The sequence below is a fragment of the Haemaphysalis longicornis genome, unplaced genomic scaffold (genome assembly GCF_048455015.1).
Source record: "Haemaphysalis longicornis isolate Haplotype H1 unplaced genomic scaffold, Haemaphysalis longicornis Haplotype H1 scaffold_4, whole genome shotgun sequence".
NCBI classification, from domain to species: Eukaryota; Metazoa; Arthropoda; class Arachnida; order Ixodida; family Ixodidae; genus Haemaphysalis; species Haemaphysalis longicornis.
Genome location: NW_027526361.1, coordinates 167,460,965 through 167,482,223, shown reverse-complemented (window position 1 = coordinate 167,482,223; position 21,259 = coordinate 167,460,965). Strand labels below are relative to the sequence as shown.

The following is a 21,259-nucleotide window of genomic DNA, read 5'->3' as shown; positions in this document are numbered from 1 at the left end:
ATCCCGCGCTTAGCGAACCAACGACAAATATTCGCTCCCAGCGCACCGCGCCCGGCGTGTCACAAAGGTTGCTCGCGCCGGCATAGTTCGCGTCATAAAGTTCGTCCAAAAGCGTGGAACTTCACGTGCCTTTTCTTTATTTTGACGGGTATTTCCGCATTGCGTGCACTGCGGCACGAAGCAATGTTCCGGCATTGTAGTCCATCACCAAGAGCGGTCAATGCCCACCTTCTGTTTTGCTAATTGGTTTCGGTTTCAAACGACCGTACCAAAATGGCGGAGCTAGTTACCGGAGTCGACGTGAGATGGCGGGGCGCATTTTGCATAGGTTCTATTGTAGCTGTTCAACAGAGCTAAGGTGAACAACAATGCTTTGCACACTGACGCAGGAGTAACAGTGTTGAGGCAGCCTTGGTACGAGGGGCCTGCCGCCGTCATACTTTTAGAGCCGCGACCATGCATGTGGCATGCTGATTGCTTGCGTTTGTGTCTTGCGATTCATTACCATGTTAAAAGAGCGACAACGACTACACTCTAATTCAATAAATAATGACACGTAAGCGTAGGCAAAAAGGTTAAAACTTTTATTTATGCACAGGGTAACGGGCAATCTTTTTAGTTATCACCCATACAAACTACGCTCTCATAACATTACGAGTATGTACATTAGTAATGTCACCAACATACAATCACTAATGTGCTTTCACATGCCCAGCTTGGGTGTTGTTCTGGTGTCCTTCGTTCCGCAAAACACCTGGGAGTGAAGATAGCACAACAATAATGGTATGACAACATAAGCACAGCACACAAAACAGGAAACAGATGCAAACAAGGTATTCGCATACTTCCATAGGCTGAGTAATAAAGGGACTCGGCAGCACTTCGGATGAACGCTTTCACATGGTCCTTCGCGGACCTAGCACTGTGAAAGCTATAGTTATCAGCAGCACAAAGCGGAACTGCGTGATTTGCTCGTTAGAGCAGATCCGCCTTCGTTTCTGCTTTGCTTTTGTGGCTTTTTCTAATGGAGATCGAATGCCCTCATTGCTGCAACTGAAAGACACCCGGTACATAGCCGCCTCACCACCGTACTGCCGTAATTTGACCGCTCAAGGAAAGCCAAGGCCGGGAAAGAAAGAAAGTTTTCCTGGGCGAGGTTCTAAGTTATGTAATGAGCATAGAGCAGTAATTTTTTGGCTGAGGCACTTTGTGACCTCCTATTTTACTACTGAATGTGATTGCTGAATATGTTCTGAAATCATTCATGATTTCGAAAAGAGTTAGTTGTTGCAGGGTCCCTTTAAAGGACTTGTGTATGACGGAAGACGGAATCGTAATTTAAGGAAACAATCTGAAGATTAGAACTTGTTCTGGAGACATGAATGCGTGACTAAATTGGCACAATGCTGGCAAATGCTCAGCTAAAAGGTCCTTAAGGAAAAAAAAACAACACACGATGCATGACCAGGCCGACTGCCCATTAATGCACTGCAAAGATCAAACGCCTCGCGTGCCATGGAGCAGACGTTGAGCTTACCGGCTCATACTGGCACGATCACCGGAAGCACGCACATCATTTAATCCATTTCATCTATTCACTCATTCACTCATTCGAGCAAGTCAAGTTCTGGCAAAGCGTTTATACATTAAGGTCGATGATAATGGTACAGGGATGCGAATAACAATTGTGATCACCATGGTAATGCAAATCGCCGAGTTGGTATATTGGCACATTTCTGTACTCTCAAGGAGCGATAAACTACAAATAAACTGCAGCCCACGCAAAGCCAGGGGCAGTGTTCGGCACAAGGTCACCAAAGTTGAGTTGAATTTGCTGTGCACATTCAACGCCTGCGGGCGGAACAATTAAGCTGTATACTCAGACCCTTGTATTTGTGTAATGAAAGCTTTCACGCAAGCTTTTGCCACGTTTTAGCACCCAAAGCGTAATTGAATCAAATGAAACATTTCGTTATTTAGTGGACACCCACTCATAACATTTTGATTTTAAAAAAAGTTTCTTAAAGAGTAAACCCTCTATTACTGCACTAATAAAGAAAAAAATACCGTGAGTTGCGGCGAATATGTTTGCCAAGCAACTGAGTAGAATTGGCAGGTAAGTTAGCGCCCAACAGAAAATACTTGATGAATGCTGGTATTTCAACTGCACAGGGTACTTTTGCTGCTTTGGAATGAGGTTGAGAGGCCTCTGTTGATTTCAGTTTCGTTATACAGGTGAAGTCCTACATGTCACACCTCCAACTGTTCGTTACTCCGTATCCTTACGTTTAAAGATTTTCCGCATAGCTTTGATACCAGCGATATAAGCCCGAAAATTGCGGGAACTACCAGCTTTTTTATGATCTGTAAGGCTTCCAGCCGTTTACTAAAAACTATATTTCCTAAGAAAGATTCGGTGTTAAAACAAGCCATAATATCAAAGATATTCTGGTACTTATTAAAGGAGCCATGAATACAAAATACAACTTTGTTCACTTTGAGAGAACTACCCTTTGGTAGCTCCGTCATTTCCGCACCAGCTCCGAAGCATGTCCTAACTGGAAGAACAGAAGAAATTTTGAGAACCTTGAAAAATTCGCAGTTCATTGATGTAATATGGGCAGACGCAACGTAGTATGTTCCGGAACAACACACCTTTATGAGTGCGTTAACTGCGCGTGAGCATTCAAGTTAAGCGATCCAACAAAAGTGAAAACCCCACTGCCATCCCCCAGTCGTGTTTCTTGGTGGTGGCTTTAGTCAGTGGCTGTCAATTGCACAAACAAGGTTCTGTGACTTGATAAAGAAATCACCCGAAAGTAGGTGTGGAGTCACCACTGTTCAGTATGTTTTCTTTAATAGACTCGCGTTAAGACCAACTCGGTTATGACAATTTCTATGGTGAAGACGACAAACAGGTTTGCCTTCTTGTAACCTGCAGGACGCGAAAAACGTCCGTTAAAGACGAATTTCTGATAGTACCAACCAACTTTTCTGGTCCCTTCGAGTTCTTCGTAATGGCAGTTTACCGTATCTCTATTGTTTCTTATGAGTTGGCGATAAAATTGCTGTTGCTGTTACAGGGACAAAACAATCTTTTTAACTAACCTAACCAAACCTGTATTTTGTCTTCATGGCCTCTTCAAAAGAAAACATTACGTGGGTAGCCTAGAACCTGATAAGAATTTGATGGCGGAAGTTTAGTTGGACGTTCTGTTGATCCGCTATTAAGCTTTCTGTTAACTTTGCATCCGTGCCCACCACCACTCGACCAGCCCCCTGAACCCTCCGATGTGGGTCCCGCTCGCTCGCCATCCCCATGGGCCTCTTGGTCAGCCCGTCGGTACTTCGAGCTCGCAAAGCGGCTCTCGTATCGCTTGAACGGCAGCGGCCTAGCCTCCCCCGGCGATGTTATTTCCTGTCAAACTAGGCGGTGCCCCGATGCTCGTTCTCATAGAATTCCTAGCCGGCTCCCGAACCGTCCTCCTTCGCCGCTGTTTCGCTTTCCCACGTTCTCGCGCTTACTTCCTTTATCAACCACCGGTAAGCGCAAACAACTTTTTCAGAGAAATGCCGTGACACACGAGGAGAGCGCTACGATGAAGCGCCTGTCCTCGTGTTTTACGCCCTTCGTGCGAAAGAATTCTTCGCCCCCTACTGTTATTTCGAATCAAATACGAAGTAGCTGCTCCTACTTTCCGTTCCTCGCGATTTTCTTTACCTCACAACGCGTTTCATAAAGCACAGGTATTCAAGGCTGTCGCCTGAAAAACATTAGGTCAGGCATCTATTCTCGGGCGAAACTGGAGCATCACTTGTATTTGCACCATTCACAAAGAACAGCCAACTGTGAACAAAGTTTACGTTGTAGATTCGGGAGGTAGCTTCACTATAGGGTTCCTTTGTACACAAAGAAATTTCTATCATGCATTCCGTTTACACCAATCGAGAGTGAAATGAGCAAGCGTATGTTAGCACAGCACAAAATTGAATGCCCACGAAATACAACGCAACAAGTCACTATTTTCCATTGCGAATATGGCATGCCCGTATATTTTAAAATACATACGAGAAATAAAAATATGTTGAGCTCAAAACGGAAAAGCGGAATAACTTTATTCACGTTTCTTTATTGCCCTTCAACTTCTTCTGAAACAACAGCGTTCAACTATAAATAACGGCAATTCGCATCTTAATTTAACTTGCTATTTTGTATAACACAAGAGATTCAAATTAACGCATTAGGGATGCAAAAATAAAGTGTCACCGCAAGCTACGAAGCTAGATCCCGTACTTGAAAGTTCGATGTCTTCTTTAAAACAATTCGAATTTCTAGAATTCTTTTTGTGTGGTTTGTTGATACGAATCTTTAATTCAAGTGTTGTCATTTATTGGCCTACAAAAAGACTCCTCTCATATCTGAGACATCCCTGCTTCGGTGACTACCCAATCAACCAAACAACCGCCGCTAGGTATCGTGGCAGTGGTTCAGTACTGGTGGTTCAGTACTGTGGTTCCGTTCAATGGTTCAGTACAGTGGTTCAGTACTTGAGGTTACGGGTACTGGCCATGTCCGCTAAACAATTTATCAAGTCAAAGTGCGCGAAAACCAAAAAAAAAAAATAGTTCCCAATGTTTTTTTGTTCAACTGGAGGGAATGTCGTGGAGTAACATTAGGGTATCTATGCCAAATTCTTCCATAACGTTACTTCAGCTCTCTATTCAAATTGAGAATAAGTATGAGTTCTACAAAGTACTAATCGCCTGACAGTACCGCAAGAACATTGTAACCGAAAAACCACAAATTGCGTCATCTGAAAATCATTAGAAAGCGCAAAATAAAGTAACTTTTTCGTATTTTTCGAAGCTTTGGTACTTCAATAAGCACCACAATTATATAAAGAGAAGATAAGCGTGCTTCACATGATGTGCGTATTTGTGAGAGATGATAAAATCTTTTTCTGCTGTTCGCACAGAAGCATGCAACAATTCTGTACACAGTCCGCACATACTGTACAGGGGCGGGACAAACCGCGACTGCGTGCTTGCGGACAGATGGCGCAGAACATGTGCGCCGCTTGAATTCTGTGCAGCTGCGATAATGCAGCACAAAGGGCGGCTACCCGAATTGTTAGCAATGCCAAAACAAACAATAATACCCGCCTGATTTTCAATGCAACCAGTTTCGATAGACAAACTGACTCATATGAAGGCGATATTTTTAATTAGCTTCTGCCCCTGCAATAGCCTTAGTGGTTCAGTTGCTAAGGCGTTTTGCTGGTGTCGAAATTGCGGCGCACGCTCAAGATACCCTGACAGTGGTGAACGTGATGCAGCTACTGTGTGCCTCCTAGCCCTGGTGTAGTGCCTGGGACTAAAGACCCAAATTCCTTCCCCACTTTCGGCATCCACGAACACAGTGATCCCCGTCGTTCTTTCAAACTTGTCATGGTTATGAAATATAGGTAAGCACAGTTACGACAAGGACGGTGAAACTGTGGAGAATGTTTTCCAACTGCAATTATTACGGCCCATATTTTGCTGCTTCTACTGCACGAATCCCCACCGCTCAGAGTCAAAATATCAACTGTTCATAAAACCGCCATTTCTGCTATACGAACCCTCGGCGCCCGCACGGTTCATAATATTTAGCACTTCCCTCTAAAAGCCGCAACATACCGTGGCCGATGGGCCCCAGTATTTATGACAGAGTTTTGTTGTGAATTTCTGAACCCCAAGTGTACTCTTTCTAGGTGTAGGTACAGCCCTTAGCCAAAAGTTTTGTGCCCATGCGAAAGAGTGTTTCCACAGGAAAATTTGCATATAGAATAGTTCTACTGCATTTGAAGTCCCTTCTTTCGCTATTCCTGAAACAAAATACGGCGACGCTTATCCTTCGCCTTCAAGCCTGCAAATCGATAGCGTTATCGTACTCGGGTATGTGAAAGAATGTATAGCGCGCCCGGCACAGATGTACTGCACCGCATCCATCACACGCCAGCGCGCGCTACGGCGGCGCACACCTTAGCGCCGCTCTCATCGTAATCCCTAAGGACGCGCGCGAATGGTAATGACCCGGCTCCTGATCGGGCGCCATCTGCTCCACCTTACATCCCGGACGTTTCACTGGGCGTCGAAAGGTGGCGCTATCGGATTTTTTGCTTACACCGATTGTTTTGCCACAGTAAACGCCGACGATGACGCGGGCTTTTCTGTGACGCGGTGCCTTTGACGCTATGAATTGCTATATCCCTAACGCTTATCTATCCAAACAGTGACTCGTTCAGTCCCATTCGAATTTTATATGCAATCGTAGCTGAAATGCTTTTACGCAGTTCCATTTTTCTGCAACATATTAGAGAATTGGGATTCCCTCGCTGGCGACCCTAATACGCATTAGCAAACAACACTTGAAAATTATTTACACATTTGTTCTAAACAGCTGCCTCGCAAAACGGTATGCCGTTCCCGTGTTACTTTAAAAGCCATTCACAGATCATAAACACTATTTACAGTGACAGGGCAGAGTCCTTGAATGGGAATGATTCTGAGCAAGGAATGTCCTAAAAGGAAAGCAAGGAATGTCTCAAAAGTACTCAAAAGCTGAAAAAACCAATTAAAATTATCTTTTGTAGTTAAGACATAGTGTAACGACAGGCTATCACTTTTTAATTCTTGTCGTGCGTAATGTTGTTTCAGTAGAAAGCCGTCATCAGAAAGATATAACTAAACAAATCCCGCATATTTTACGACCACCTGCTCAAACAATTTTCTAAGAAAATTCTGGTTGACAAAATTGCTTAATAAATTTACATTAACTTGACGGGGCCCACCGTTGCATTGCTCAATGTCGGGAAAAATAAATCACTCGCTTTCATTCCTCAGACCTTTTTGGTCTCGTATTGGCGAAACACGACCGACGAATTTTCTACTTTGGTGAATAGAGGTGTATGTAATTTTGTTTTCACTTTGTCCCAAAATAATTATGCTGCAGCCTTGAAGCAAGCGGTCAAAATAAAGGTATAAACCCGCTACAAAACAATTCCATGGTGGCGGGCATTACCTGCATGGTTACATTGTTCAAACGCTGAAGAATATAAAGAAAGACGTACGACTTTGACCTTAACCTTCTAATGAATTTCTTCTGGCCCGTTCTACAAAATGATTAACCATTTAGCCTGGCACCGTATATTGTTGTATTGCAAAACCGCTAGTTACACCAGCTAACACTTGGCTCCATCCGATATTTCGTTCCGAACTTTTTACATTATCAGCGAACGAAGTAACAAAAATGTGGCTCTGGATGGTTTCCAGTAGGACGGTTCCAAGGTTTTTTGCTCTTTTTCAGGGAAGCTTCGGTGACAGTTATTAAAACTGGCTAACCACGCAATTTGCTCTTATGGGTGAGCAACGCAGACAGAAATACGCGCGGAGGATGCGGCAAGTGCGCATTTTTTTTATGAATCTGCGCCAGTGCCTCCCACCCAGCTCAAGGTTTCCTCAAAGCAGCCATGCTTCCCGAATAAATCAGCGGTATGCCTTCACTGCATTAAGCAATCTTTAATACGACACCTTAAGCACAGTATCATTTGTTTTCATTTCAGTTTCAGTTTCATTTGTTTTCAGTATCATTTCACCAAAGTTTGGAGGTTCGATCTTGCAGTGATAGCGCAGTTTTTACGTTTAAACTAAGCGGTATTAGAGTTGGCGCATTGGCCTCACGCCATGCGGTGGACCTGATGCAACTCACACACGACATATGAGACATTCGTGTTTCATGTTCAGTGAACATTGCCTTGTGAGTTCTGGAGGACGATATCGCGCACCCGAGCGTCCGTGAACGTGTTCCGTGACCGTGTTCCCGCGAGACAGAGAAAGAGAGAGGGCTGTACACGAATGCGTTCAGAAGTAGGACCGGAGCACCCCGCAAGCCACCCAAAGCAGGCCAAGCAGAGCAAAGCGGTAGCAACGGCCGCAAGTCAGAGGTCCGACACCGGAACGCCGCAGCAGGAAAGACGCGTCTTCGTCCGCGCCCTGCTTCAGAGGCAGCTTGTTGCCAACCCGCCCATCGAACTCGCCAGCTATGGATCCTGCAAACGCCAAGCACACCGAGTCGGTCACTGCCACCCGCACATGTGCATAGTCAGAACGATGCACGCTCCAAGCCTGAACAGCGAATCCGCGTGTAACAATTCGAGAAAACTAACACAGCGTAAACCTGCCACCAACAGCCATATGCTGCCTGATTTCCTGGCCCAAGGCACGGCTTCCGGCACACCCCAAATAATTACCAATACTATACCTGAAAAATGCAATTCATATCACTTTTGAAATCAGCTATGCATATATCAAAATTTCGTATCTTGCTATCTATCAATCCATTATTCACACCAATGACTACGCACACAGGCTCGAAGCAATATAAATAACTTCGGCACCGTAACAGCCATTTCTTGGAACCATGTTAGAACATCAAGTGGATCGCGTATCACAATCACAATTCCAATTTCCCGTGTAGACGCTCGGAGAAAAGTTCGGCGTGCGTGGTTCGAGCAGTCTAATTGGCGAAGCACGCGTGTTTTGAGCTACTCCAAGACAGTTTTATTCATCAGCCGGGAGTTCAAGATATCAGGCTCCGGTTTATGTTTATACCGAGCTGTAACATGCAGAGGGGACTATAAACATACGTGTCACCTGTGGCCACCATAGGTCGGCAAAGCTCAGTCATAATTTTTGTCCTTCACGCTGTACTCAGTCAAGCTCCGACTCAAAAACCTCGTCTCCGCTCAACAACCCTCCTACTCACTCATCACATTCTCATTTGTAATCGTACTCGCCTACACCCAAACTCGTTAGTCCCCACGAGTGCTCGCACCCGATCTGCACTCATTCCACTCAGCTCATCTATACTCCCTTGTACTCAATCTGTACTCACTCGTACTCATCGCATCTTTACTCACTAGTACTCGTTCGAAATCCGTATTCACATTTACTCGTGCACAAAAGCGTTTCTACGAACTTGATCACGCAATCAGCCACTTGCATTGATGCGCTCACCTATAATTTGAACGTAGTGAAGCAAGCATCGCTGCCCTTGCTTTCACTGTGGCCACCCCGTGGCAAGCGACTGCCGAGAGCAGCAACACCGCGAACGAGGGAATGGAAAAGAACGGCAGTTTTTCCCGTTATCACTTTATTTTACCTCCCTTAAGAGGTAAGTGGCGCCGCGGCCCCTTATATATGGTCCTTCCATTTTGCGAGTGTAATCTTCTGCGAACCGCCTCACCTGCTTTCCCCTTGCCTAGAATTCTGCATTCCGCCGATTCACCACAGTGCAACAGCATGGCGACGTAGACGTCAGGGTACAGGTAGTTGACAACACGGCATTATGGCTCACCAAGGCCTTACATAGCTCATCGTGAGCTCTGTGCCGCCGTTTTCATGTACGTGAAAGTAATCCATCCGCTGGCGGCTGACGGAGAATGTAGCGTGGTTCTTGGTTAATTGCATCAACCTCGGCACAACTAGATCCGCACGCACGCATAAAGTCTTTAGGATAGCGCTTTGCCTGTGGACGAAATAAATTAAGTACAATTCAACCAGGTGAGAGTATCGGTAATTTATGTGGGCAAGCCGGAGTTGAAGGACGGGAATTTGAGGCATAGTTTAATTTACGCGTAACTCAAGACCGTTAATAGTATGATGGTTCATTAATAGTGCTACAAGGTAAAGCGGTATTTACAATGGTCTGTCTAGAATACTTATTTAGAGCCTAGTTATTACAAAACACGGTGGAAGATAGCACCGCGTAAGCCAAGGAACGAATGCCACGTACTTCGCGGTCAGCGTCCCCTTCATCTCCCTTCTTGATGATGTTCCCGGCTAGCACAGTACGTGCAGCGTCCTCTTTGCGGTGATTTTAATTGATGCCTCGTAATACAACCCCCCGTCGGTAAGAGCGGCATCTCGGTGCTTGTCAGGGTAACGCTGTACGTTGGGAGCGGTATGGCTTGAGACACGCCACGTGGACCACGTCTGTTTGTGTACAGCGGAATCAGTGTGACGAAACGAGCGGGGCGATTTTCGAAATTTACCTCAGTCACTTGGCGCACGACACCGTAGGGGCCGTAGTACCTGGCTAGACGCTTTTCCGAACGCCCTACGCTCCGTTCAGGACACCAGAGCAGCACAAGGGATCCAGGTGCAAAGTGGCGGGTGCTGTGACGGCAGTCGTAGCGATCCTTTTGAGAGCGCTGGGACGAGGCGAGCCTGACGCGAGCTATGTTGCGGGCAAAGTGAGCGCGGGCGATGGCATCTTGCGCATATACGGAAGGTGGCATGGGGTGTTGAAATAAGTGCCCAGCAGTAACGTAGGCTCTCGGCCAAAGAGGAGGTAGAACGTAGAAGGTAGAAGGTAGAAGGCAGAGTATCCGGCACTATCAAGGCGCGAGGAGTTATGGAAGGCAATGCAATGTCCCAGTCACTATGGTTGTCAGAAACGTACATAGAAAGCATATCTGTTGAAGTCCGGTTTTGATGATGATCCCGGCTTTGTGAGGCCGTTGATTTCAGTGTGGTAGGAGGTGGTGACTTTGTGAACGGTTGCGCAGGGGCGGAGAACGTCGTCGACTACTCGGGAAAGGAAGTATCGTCCGCAGTCTGTCAATAGCTCGCGAGGAGCACCGTGATGTAAGATTACGTCATGCAGGAGGCAATCGGCGACAGTGGTTACGCAGCTGGTTGGAAGAGCCCACATCGCATAATCGGGAGCCACTGCAATCCACTTATTTTAAGTCTGCGCTAGTCGGCATCGTGGGCGTTAAAAGGATTCTGCAACACTTCAGATAAGCGCTTACAGTCTTTTCTATGCGTCTGGAAGCACTACGATAGCTCGAGTTATCGCCAGCACGGAGCGACACTGCTCGTTGCAGCAGATACACCCTCAGTTTCTGCTTCGCTTTTGTGGCTTTCTTCTTAAAGTGGCTATCGAATGCGTTCCCTGCTGCAACTGAAGACAAGCTGGCGAATAGCCGCTAATGACGTAATTTCGGCGTTTGATGAATGCCAATACCGGGAACGAGAGAAAACTGTTTTCAGCAAGCTTCCAGGTTATCTGATGCGCATAAAGCAGTATCTTTTGGCTGAGGTGTTTTGTGACCTTCTAGTATAGGTACTGGATGTGTTAGTTAACTATGTTCTGCAGTCATTTAAGATGTCGATAGAGTTGAAGGAAGAGTTACCAAGATATAGTCATGCGTTCTCGCGCCGATGGCGTGCGTTCCAGCCCCAGCAGTTTATCCTTTGCAAAGACATTTTTTTTTTGCTTAAACATGCTTGCTGAGTTCAATTGTACCAAATTTTGCGGTAGTTCTGTTAGGTGGGTGTCTGTTAGGTTGTCTACCTTACCATAGCATTTAAGTAGTCCCGCGGTTCATCTGGTACAGCGCGACAGAGACGCATTTGGAGTGCGCCTAGGCAGCCACATCCGTCAGTAGGCAGACCGGTGTTCCGCTTTGACGGTGCGTTATGGCGAAGGCCTTAAAGAGCCAATTGAGCAAAAAGAACTGAAACTAAAGCGTGGCAAACTGTTCGCATGGCGACGCAGTGAAACATCCCCCTCGCGAGGGGCACGATCAAATGCAGAGCATTTCCGGGGGCGCACGATGTTAAGTAGTTTGCGTTACGTTAATGTTGTTGCACTTGTGGCAACTGCTGACGAGAGAGCGCTCGTCAGCAGTAATTTGAATGAGTCAACGATATAAGGCGCGTTCATAGCGTCCCATTCTGTGTCGGCTTTGTGGCGCAGTGGGTAGAGCACCATGTGCATTGCGTTCCGCCCGCAGGGTCGAGGGATCGAAACCTGGCGCCGGATAGTATTTTCTTTTTTATGGTTTAGGGAGAGGGGTACGGACAACGACGGTGCGGACTACGACGGGACAACGCGGGTGACATCGTGAGTTACTGAAATGCTCTGCATTTAAAAAGCTGGAGTCTAGCGTCCGTAAGAGAAACGGCTCCCTCCGACAATTCCATTCCGTACTACGAGCTAGGCGTCCCATCGCGCAGTGGGGAGAGGTACTCTCGTTTATAGCAGGAGGCGCTGACTTCGAGTAATGTTTAGAAATTCGCGGCATCTTGGTGCACTGGCGTTGGCCGACACTTTTCGTTGCTGCCGAGCTTGCGGTCACCGACAGTTTAGAGGTTTCATGCTTCACAGCCGCAATCTATGTACTGCCACCGCGCAGAGCTCGCACAGTAACTTACCGCAGCAAATGGAAGGCTACGGTCCGCTGTGTTGCTGTACACAAGCGCTGGCTAGCGGCACGTGCTTTTTAAGCCCTGGTTAATACGCCTCTCCGGATACGTATTAGGCACCGCAGCACATCAAGTGTTTTAAAGCGGTGTAGCTGTAATTAATCGCCGGGCTATGGCGTATTCGCTCATTGGGCCATTTATTGCCTTCGAATTTATGATGCACAATACACTGTGATCTTATCCTCAAGGAGGTGTGCTACCACATAGTAAAATTATAATCACGTTGCCAATATGGCAGCGTGGGTTGCCAATAGAGCGATCCCTAAAACTATTTGGACAGCTTCGATGCTGCTTTAGATGGGGTAGAGTGTAAGGGCAGCTGTGGCACCGGGTGGTGGGAAACGGATACTGTGGGCACGGTGCCAATACTGCCATCCCTAAAACTATTTGGACCACTACAGCTACAGTGTGGCATACGGTTACTGTAATGTGGGCACCTGGACGCATCGAATTGGAATCACGAGCTACACATTCTCGTATTTTGGCTCTTGCAAGATGCCAAAACAGCGCGTTCGCAACAAATAGAACGCAGTCCGTGAATGCGGCCAACTCTGACTCACGCCGACTCATGTCGATTTATGTCGACTAAGACGTTGTTCTCTGAGAAGTATAGAGTTTGCTAAGGTGAAGGTTAGGATACAAGGTAACTACAATTTGTTCCACCCTCCCCATAACCACGCCAACGCCTTTCTCCGCTTGTCGTTATTTCTTGTTCAAGCGACTCTGCATGTTAAAACACATATGTATTCTAAAGTGCTAGGTTTTTTTTCTTGAATGGTTTAACAATATTATGTTGCAAAGGGGACGAAAGAACTCCTGCCTTTTCCCCACACCTGCATACAGTAATGTTTAAGTAACAAAGAAGAGTGTAAGTAGAGGTTGGATAATTCAGTTTTTATTTCTTAGAAAATTTGCTGCTTTAAAAAATATCAATCGGGACTATACATTTGTCCCCTGTATGACAGTATCCCAACATTCCTATGAAGTGTAGCACACTTTTTGATGTGTGAACATCCGGACGGTCAATATGCCCATTATCTCGTTTATGTAGACCCGTTATCTTCATTAGTACAATTGGGTGAAACTTCCTGGAATCATACCTAATTCACTAACATCGTGTTAAGCGGCTACAGATATTATGTGAAGCCGTACACCTAATGCACATTAATTTTTGTTGTACCCGTCTGCTTGAACATGGTGCGTCCGCCCTCCGAAATGATGTTTAATAATATTTTCACGCAGACAAGGCGGCAATATGCTGCCACCATATAGAACAACTGGCTATTTTTGATGGATCGTATATGAATTCTAATCGCAAGGCTACAGCATACCTATTGAATATGGGAATTACAACTTAAGACAGATAGATGCAAAACCTGCCGACAAAAAGTGTCCTGGCGAAGTCCCCGAAACCCACAAGACAAATTTGTTTCATTCATTCGAAGCTTATAGGGTTCCAAAAAAGTAACAGAACTTTGCACAAAAATTACCACATTGAAAGAGCATTTCCACTCTACTTTTCAATTTCAATTCAAACATTTGCTTAAACCGGTGAAAATGGAAGTGAGGAGTCGAACGTCAAAATTACAACAAATCCACTCCAGTGCTCTCTTTTGAAAATCTGGCCAGAAAGTTGAACATCCAAATTTTCAGTCCACTATTCACAGCTGACAAACAATAATAAGAAAGATTGCACCTGTGTTCTATTTGCATGGGCGAAACCTCTCTATTTCTTGGACGGACAACAAGTTTGCATTTCTAGCGATCATAATGTTTACTTGAGGAGTGCTTGAACAGTAAGCTCCTTAATTTGAACTTCAATGTTTTGAATTGAGTCATAAATCGAACTGTACGATTTGGTCCGACCGAGTCTCCATAGGAGTCCATGTATAATAAAGCCTGTTCATTGGAGTTCGTGTAGGTTCCACCATGGATAATTCATAATTCGCCCCACCGCGCCGCCGCCTTGGTGTCTTGCAAACGGCCAGAGAAACACATCCAGTACACATACACGAAGATGCGTCGTCGCGAAAACAAAATACGAGGTGCCATCGGGCAAAAATAATCTGAAAAAAAAATGGCCGCGTTTGTGCTCCTTTTGTTACAAATGTCGAGGAAGACGATAGTCGACTGGTGCCCTTTCCAAGCAAATGAATCACTTCTATTTTCGCTCATCTCTCATGCTGTTCCTTTGCCGTTATATTCCTTCCAAGATAACACGCTGGAAGTACGCTCAAGTCAATTTAAATTTACCGCGTTCCACTGCTCCAAGTCGTGTGCCTCGATGCAGGCGCTGCCGTACGGCGGAGACGCGCGTGAATCAAGGCACCCTACTACAACGTTTATATGACCATCTTTCCCTACTCCACGAACGTTCATGTTGCCGTTTAATTTTTTAAATGCCGCCAGAAGCTGTAGTAGCGCGGGAAACAGCAGGCGACGGTTTTCTGCAGTTGATGTAGTATTTTATTTGCTATCGCAAAAAACAAGCATCCGTAAATATTTAATTACGGAACACGCAAATATCGTTTATGTATTGATTTTGAGCATTATATTTACGTAATGTCTTGTTCTTGTTCAAAAATGTTGACAAGTATGAACATTGACGCCGGACTTAGACGTGTAGATTTGGCGGCGGGTATATAATACTATTGTGCAGCTCCTGTTTCACTTTGGCCCGGTTGGTGAATAGAGTCACAGACAGACAGACAGACAGACAGACAGACAGACAGACAGACAGACAGACAGACAGACAGACATAAAGACAGACAAAAATTTCTGAGATTAAGTAGTCCAAGAAAGAAAGACCGTCGTCTTTAAAGCGCTAGGCATGCACTTTGGAAGGCGCATTCTCTCGAGACAACGCCAGCATGGCTGGGACTGCGGTCATATGGGGCACGCTGACAGCCGAGGGCTTCGTATCTCAGGTCGAAAGCGCAAAATCTGTCGCCGTCAGTGACGATGAGAAGCAGGAGCCCAATTTTCAAAAAAAAAATTACACCCACCTCCCCTCGCGGGAACCTTGGTGTGATGCGACGCTGAGAGGGGTTCAAGCGCACGCGGAGAGGAACCGTCGACCGAAAGGCCGCCGGAGAGCGGCACACCGGTTATATGCGCAGCGCGCCCGAAGGAGAGGAGACCGCGGAAGAGAGAGTACTGCACATGCGCCGGCGCCAGTGTGTCTGCCACGGCTATGACGCAATACAATACAACACAATCCACTTTAATCCAATCCAATCCAATCCAATCCAAGCCAAGCCAAGCCAATCCATTCGAATCCAATCCAATGCCCCTCGCGAGAGAGGGGCATCGGAGAGGAGAGGGGGTGAGTGGCGGAGAGCGCAGCTCGCGCGGCGGGGAGAATGGGGGAGGGGCGGACGACAACAACGCCGACGACGCTGCATGGACAACGCGAGTGAATGAGATGCAGTCGCATCTAAAAACGGGTGCATCGTTTTGTAGCGACGCGGTATCCTCGTGCAAAGCATGCGTTCTTGGGCTGGGTCGTCGCTTTGAGGTGTTGAAGAGAAGCGAGCACTGTAGCACGGGAGCAAAGCCACGAGCCCTGCCCCCCCCCCCCCCCCCCCTCCCTTCGTCGTTTCGCTTGTCGTTCTGGGCGCTTGCTACAGCGCTCCTCTGGCCCATTCTCGTCCCTCCCATGGGGCCCCGCGTCGCTTAAAAACGACACCCTTTTTTTAGAGAAACGGGCCCTAGGACGAAGCATTAGTGCGGCCATTCGCTCGGAAGTGATAGCCTTGTAGAATGCCACCCGTTTCTTCTTTATTTCTGAAGAAGGCGAATGGGAGGCCTTTCCCTACAATCGCTCGTGAGAGCAAAAAAGTGCTGGCTGTCGCTTTTAATGACTCAAGGTAGACTACAATAACAGAATTTGTCAAGCAACGAAGTCTAGACACGCCCTCCTTCTTCCCAGTCGCAGTGCACGATTGTTATTTATCATTTTCATTATTTCAGGCTTTCATTAATTCCAACCGAAGGGCGTCCCCTTTGGATTCTAATTAATGAGCTTCCACTATATAGGCAATGACAGCTCGTGTCTTTGTCCGTAGTTTCAAGAGCGTTCGTGAAAAGAGCGATTTGTGGCATCCTGTTTCTTTTCGACCTTTTCCTGTAATGGAAACAAAAACTGTTTTTTTTTTAATTCTCTGCGGGGATTTTTTCAGTAAGCGCCTACGGGGCATTTGCTATAAAAAGCGTATTCCCATGTACGGCTGCCGAATGTGCAGATACACGCGTTGGTCTCTCATCGTAATTCTCGCGCCTAAACATTCAACAACCTGTTTTGTAATGCATCTCCATTTTACTTCACCAGAGTCTCAGATTTGAGGCAAACGGAGGAAAAAGAAAGCGACCTGAACAAGCGAAACACAACATTCCCAAGTTCGTATAGAATGCTAGATGTGCCTGCTTACCTTTATTCAGCGTGAACAGGTCGTCCCGGTACTGTACTTTGAGAAAAGTCGTCAGTTCCACTTCGAACACCTTGTTGGGGTCTTTGGGGATTTCAGCAGGAACAGATCGCCTCCTCCGACCGTAGCCGTACTGATCATTGCCGCACGGCACCTGTCAGAAGGAAAGGTCAAACTGCCGCTTGCACGACTCTCAATCGGCATCAATGCACTTTGTGCACTGGATGCTTATTGGCGAATTCTAAAATTGCTCGAACAAGTCCGCAAGCGTGACCAAAGTGCGCGGAAGACGGGACAAAGGAAGGTAAAGAGCTTTGTTTGTGCCGTCTCAGTCCGCGCTGTTTTTAAACGATATAATGTACCAACAAGCCCTTCAGTAAACCCTTTTGAAACAAAGTACTGCTCACTTGGGCTGATGCCTAGATGAGCGGCCCTACTATGTATCAAATTTGCAACAAAAAAAAGAACAAGTCCAAATAAAAAAATTGAAGGAACGATTTGAAAATGTCTAGCACAAAGGAGCTTAACACATATGGTACTCTAAAGATACGACCCGTCGTAGCCTTTAGAACAGAATGACGTTAAAAGATTGAGCAATAACTAGTTATTGAAAACGGTATATAGCTCGTCGCATTCATATTTGAGTCCTCCTCGTCTCAATTTTTTTCCAGTCGACTCAGTGGAGTTCGCCTGATCTATGTCGTTGAAACCCGTGAACGTAGCTGCATTGTTTTCTTTGTTTTCGTGTTGAACGCAGTTGAATAATTTTTTTTTAGATTTTTTCTGGTGTTGGTCATAATCCAGCGCAGAAGAAGCAATTAACAAAAGAATACTAATTATTGTGTCGCCTCAATGCGAAAATTTCAGTTCGCGTTCATGTCATTTGGTACAACCACGTGGTGAAATGAAGGGTAAAATAATGCTCGAACGCAGCGTATATATGGGGAAGACGGTGTAAAACTACTACAGCCGCTTCCCTGGCTCATACACGCGACATTAGCCATCGCAGACCGAACCTGAGGCATATTTGAAGCAACATTAAAGTACTGAACAGAGAGTACCCTCGTTCTATAATTTAAAACTAGCAATTAGATTGCCTTTTTTTAGATAAAGAAGGAAAAGGAAACCGTAGAAACACACGTAGTATACACCGTCTTGTGTGTTTAATCATTAACCAGTCGCACAATTCAGTGACAAAAAACTAACACCAATAATCATTGTTCAAAATACGGTTTTCGCGCTCTTCATCATTCTCCCAATTAGGGATTCTTGCCATCAGGAACGTATAACTGTGGTAAGGCACAAGTGCTACTGCCTGCTTCATCACTGCTGTTCAACGCCGTTCCGTCCCGCAAATAGTCGGAACTGTAGGTAACTTTTGCAGTTTTCCCCAAACTCGGCTTTCTTGCGGTGATCAGGAAGGAGCCTACAAGAGGGAGCAGCGGCGAAGTGACGGCAGAAGGAGGCCCATTAAACATAAGAATTTTAGATTCCAGACTTACGCCTTTGCACTCCTTGATGCACACGTTGACTGTCCCTACGAAGAGCACGTAGTTGGACTCGGGAAACTTGAATGCCCTGAACTTGGCCGTGAGCGTGTCACCACCGTCCGGTGTTTCGAAGTTTCCGAATATATAAGGGTCGATGGAGCAGCTGAGTGAAAGAATAAACATCACCGTGATACAGATGAGTTGATAAAGCGCATTTTATTACACATAATTCTGTCACCGTATGGGTAGCGCGAATGCGCGACAAAATGAGACACAAGAAGTTGCGATTCCGTATGGCAGTGGTGAAGGAAGAGAGCAGTGCGAAATTGGACACACACGAGAACAAAACGACAACACGGCGCCGTCGCAGTGCTTGTCAGCCAACAGTGTTCCGGGGAGCACTTGTGGGCTTGGAAACTATATGCCATATTGTCAAACAATCTGCACATGCAGCTAACGTCTACCACGCCCAAACATTGAAGCAGGCCTGTATGCTGATGCATGTCACATTCTCAAACGATTTACTCTTACAGCTAAAAGTCACACAAACACATGTATGCTGCTTTTTGTGTGCTCACTTTTCGCACAGCTGGCGTGTTGTGTAAAAAGCCGATGTTAAAAGATGGTCTACGCAAAGCAAAACTAAGCGTACAGGTGGCGTACTAAGTAATTGGAATAAGTATTTGCGCATATCATAATATATTTGTCATAACATATTTCGATGACCGCCATTACTGGCTTACAGAAAACATTTACAATTAGGCAGGACTCCTTAAACGCGATTGATGCAACCGGGTAGTTGCCGGAAGAAGACATTCCTACAAATTTCGAGACCGTATTCCCATTACTTTTGGTGGCGCCTGTACATATCATCAAGCGAAGCAACATTTTAGCATTAGCAGCAAAGGTTTGGCACAAATGACAAAGGAATGGGGGTGATAGTAGTGTTTCGGGAACGGCTTTGCGGAACCATGCCGTAGAGCTTCATGCGTACGGCAATAATACCGTTCGAAAAACCAATGGCTTCTTAATAAATACGCTCAATTTACGCAACCAAAGAGCTTTCCTGCTACAATTGTCCCGCCCCTCCGCTCTTTCCTCCGCCATCACACGAGAAAACTCGCAATGAGCAGAAAGAGCTCCTTTGCGTAGACTATTCAGCAATCCCGATTGTTTGGGTCGTAGGATCTCGTATAGGGGGACAATATTGCTCATATTCTGCATGTTTATGCATAATTATCACGTAGTTATTGTTATTTTGGGACGCACGTGCAACAACGCGGAAGAGAATTCACACAACAGAAACCGCTTGCGAGAAAGACCGCTTTTCACCGTGGCGACAACACTTTGCACTGCAAATGGCTGACTCTGATCTGCCACCCCTGCAAGTGCTTGCCATTCTGTAAAGTAAAAAACTGCGCAATTTTGCGCGGCCACAAAAATGGAGGAAACACAGGACAGGCGCAGACTTGCAACTGAAAGAAGTTGCAACAGTTGCAAGTGTCCGCGCGTCCTGTGTTTCCTCCCTTATCGCGGCCGTCCAAAATTGCGCAGTTTTTTACATTACGTTGAAGATGCACCAAATCGCCCATCAACAAGTTCTTCTAAACTACTTGCCATTCTGTTTTCACTAGCGTCGGCTTCTCCACAGGTAGCCTGTGTTTTTTGAGTAGGCAAGATAATTATGCGGTTTTCATCGGCTGTGCACGGGGAATAATACCTACATCCCGTCCGAAACTGGCCGGTGTTCAAAATTCCCTCTTTCCTGATTCCTAGTGGTTTGCCATAAGAAATAAATATAAAATGCCTGCCCACTCTGTGTTTGTATCAAGATAAAGAATTCTAGTGACTTTTAGTTGCCTAGTGACATTTATTGGGCATTGTCAGTCTAAAACACGGCAGCCTAAACAGACCCATGTCTAAACCCATGTACCTCACAAGGTCGGGGATCGGGTAGCCCGTCGTCGTTGGTGGTTATGGACGATTTGCACCCCTCTTTTCTGAATAAGCTGTCTGGCGCCTCGCTTGCTCATGGCACGCCGGGCACCGGCTTCGTCGTTCCAGGGCTCCGACGGTCGATGCCCTCTCGCAGTTAGCCGCCCTCTTTTGCTTACGGCGGCGGACACCGAGAAGATAAACCTTTAGAGTGGTTCTCTTTTTCTTCTTTATTTTCGTTGGGTCCGCAATTATCCGATTCTGCTCTCTTTGCGTGCATAATCCGGGAAACAAACAGTCGCCGCTCTGGGAATAGGGAGGACACAGCTGAGGCCTTTCGGTCGAGGGGGAGAGCCGAACTAAACTGACGGTGGCGACCGGTGTGCGTCATCTTCCTATGAGCAGAGAGCTCCTGCTTCTACTCGTCACTTGGACATCAAAGAAGCAGGAGGAGGGGGGGAGGGAGCCGTCGCGTTCGCTTTGAAGCGTGAACTGGATGTCGGGGAGAAGGGAATTTGATGCTTTTCCGAAACTAAACTGCGGTGGTCTACACTACGCAAAGACTTTGTATGTCTATGTATTTACACTGTTTACATGTCTGTACATCTGTATTGTTGTCTGTATTCTTGTGTCTACACTATTGTTGTGTCTATACCGTTGTTTTGACCTTCTCCTTATGTAACACCCCGCAAGGGCTCCCTGAGGGAAACCTCAACGTTGACAATGCTAAACAACTCAACGGTTCTGCACGTGAAGTGAAAGTGTGTGGTACCCTTTTATTGTACAGTTTATTGTTGTTTTTGTTTGTTGGCCAATGTTAGGCCCATCGCTGTTGTTCCTGCTGGAATTGTATGAATGCCCACCTGCTGTGGTCTCACCCGAGACTGGCAGTATTGAAAATAAATAAACAAAATAAGATGCAGCACATCTTGCGACAGCCACCCTAATGCAAGATTGCTTAATGATTTACCTCACACATCAAGGTTTCGATGACAAAGGAGGGTACCACGCAGTGTTTTATGCACACGCCCAACCTTCGAGAAAGTAAGGGAAGGATAATCACTCAGCTTATTTTTGCATACCTAACACTTA

The 21,259-nt window shown here is 46.1% G+C and overlaps 1 protein-coding gene across 2 annotated transcripts in view; it reads right to left on the bottom strand.

The window, feature by feature from the left end:
• Positions 1-568: 568 nt before the first annotated feature.
• The window catches only part of Qsm (Zona pelucida superfamily protein qsm), a 240,933-nt gene continuing 220,242 nt past the window's right edge, over positions 569-21,259 (bottom strand). The window contains exons 7-9 of one of the 2 annotated variants that reach the window (XM_077707885.1): positions 18,245-18,395; positions 16,746-16,896; positions 569-8,090 (exon numbers count right to left, since the gene is read on the bottom strand). In XM_077707885.1, coding sequence (XP_077564011.1) covers positions 7,903-8,090; positions 16,746-16,896; positions 18,245-18,395 — 490 coding nt within the window. In that variant the 3' untranslated portion in view covers positions 569-7,902. The remainder of the gene's footprint in view (positions 8,091-16,745; positions 16,897-18,244; positions 18,396-21,259) is intronic. The other variant, XM_077707886.1, reaches the window with a different exon arrangement.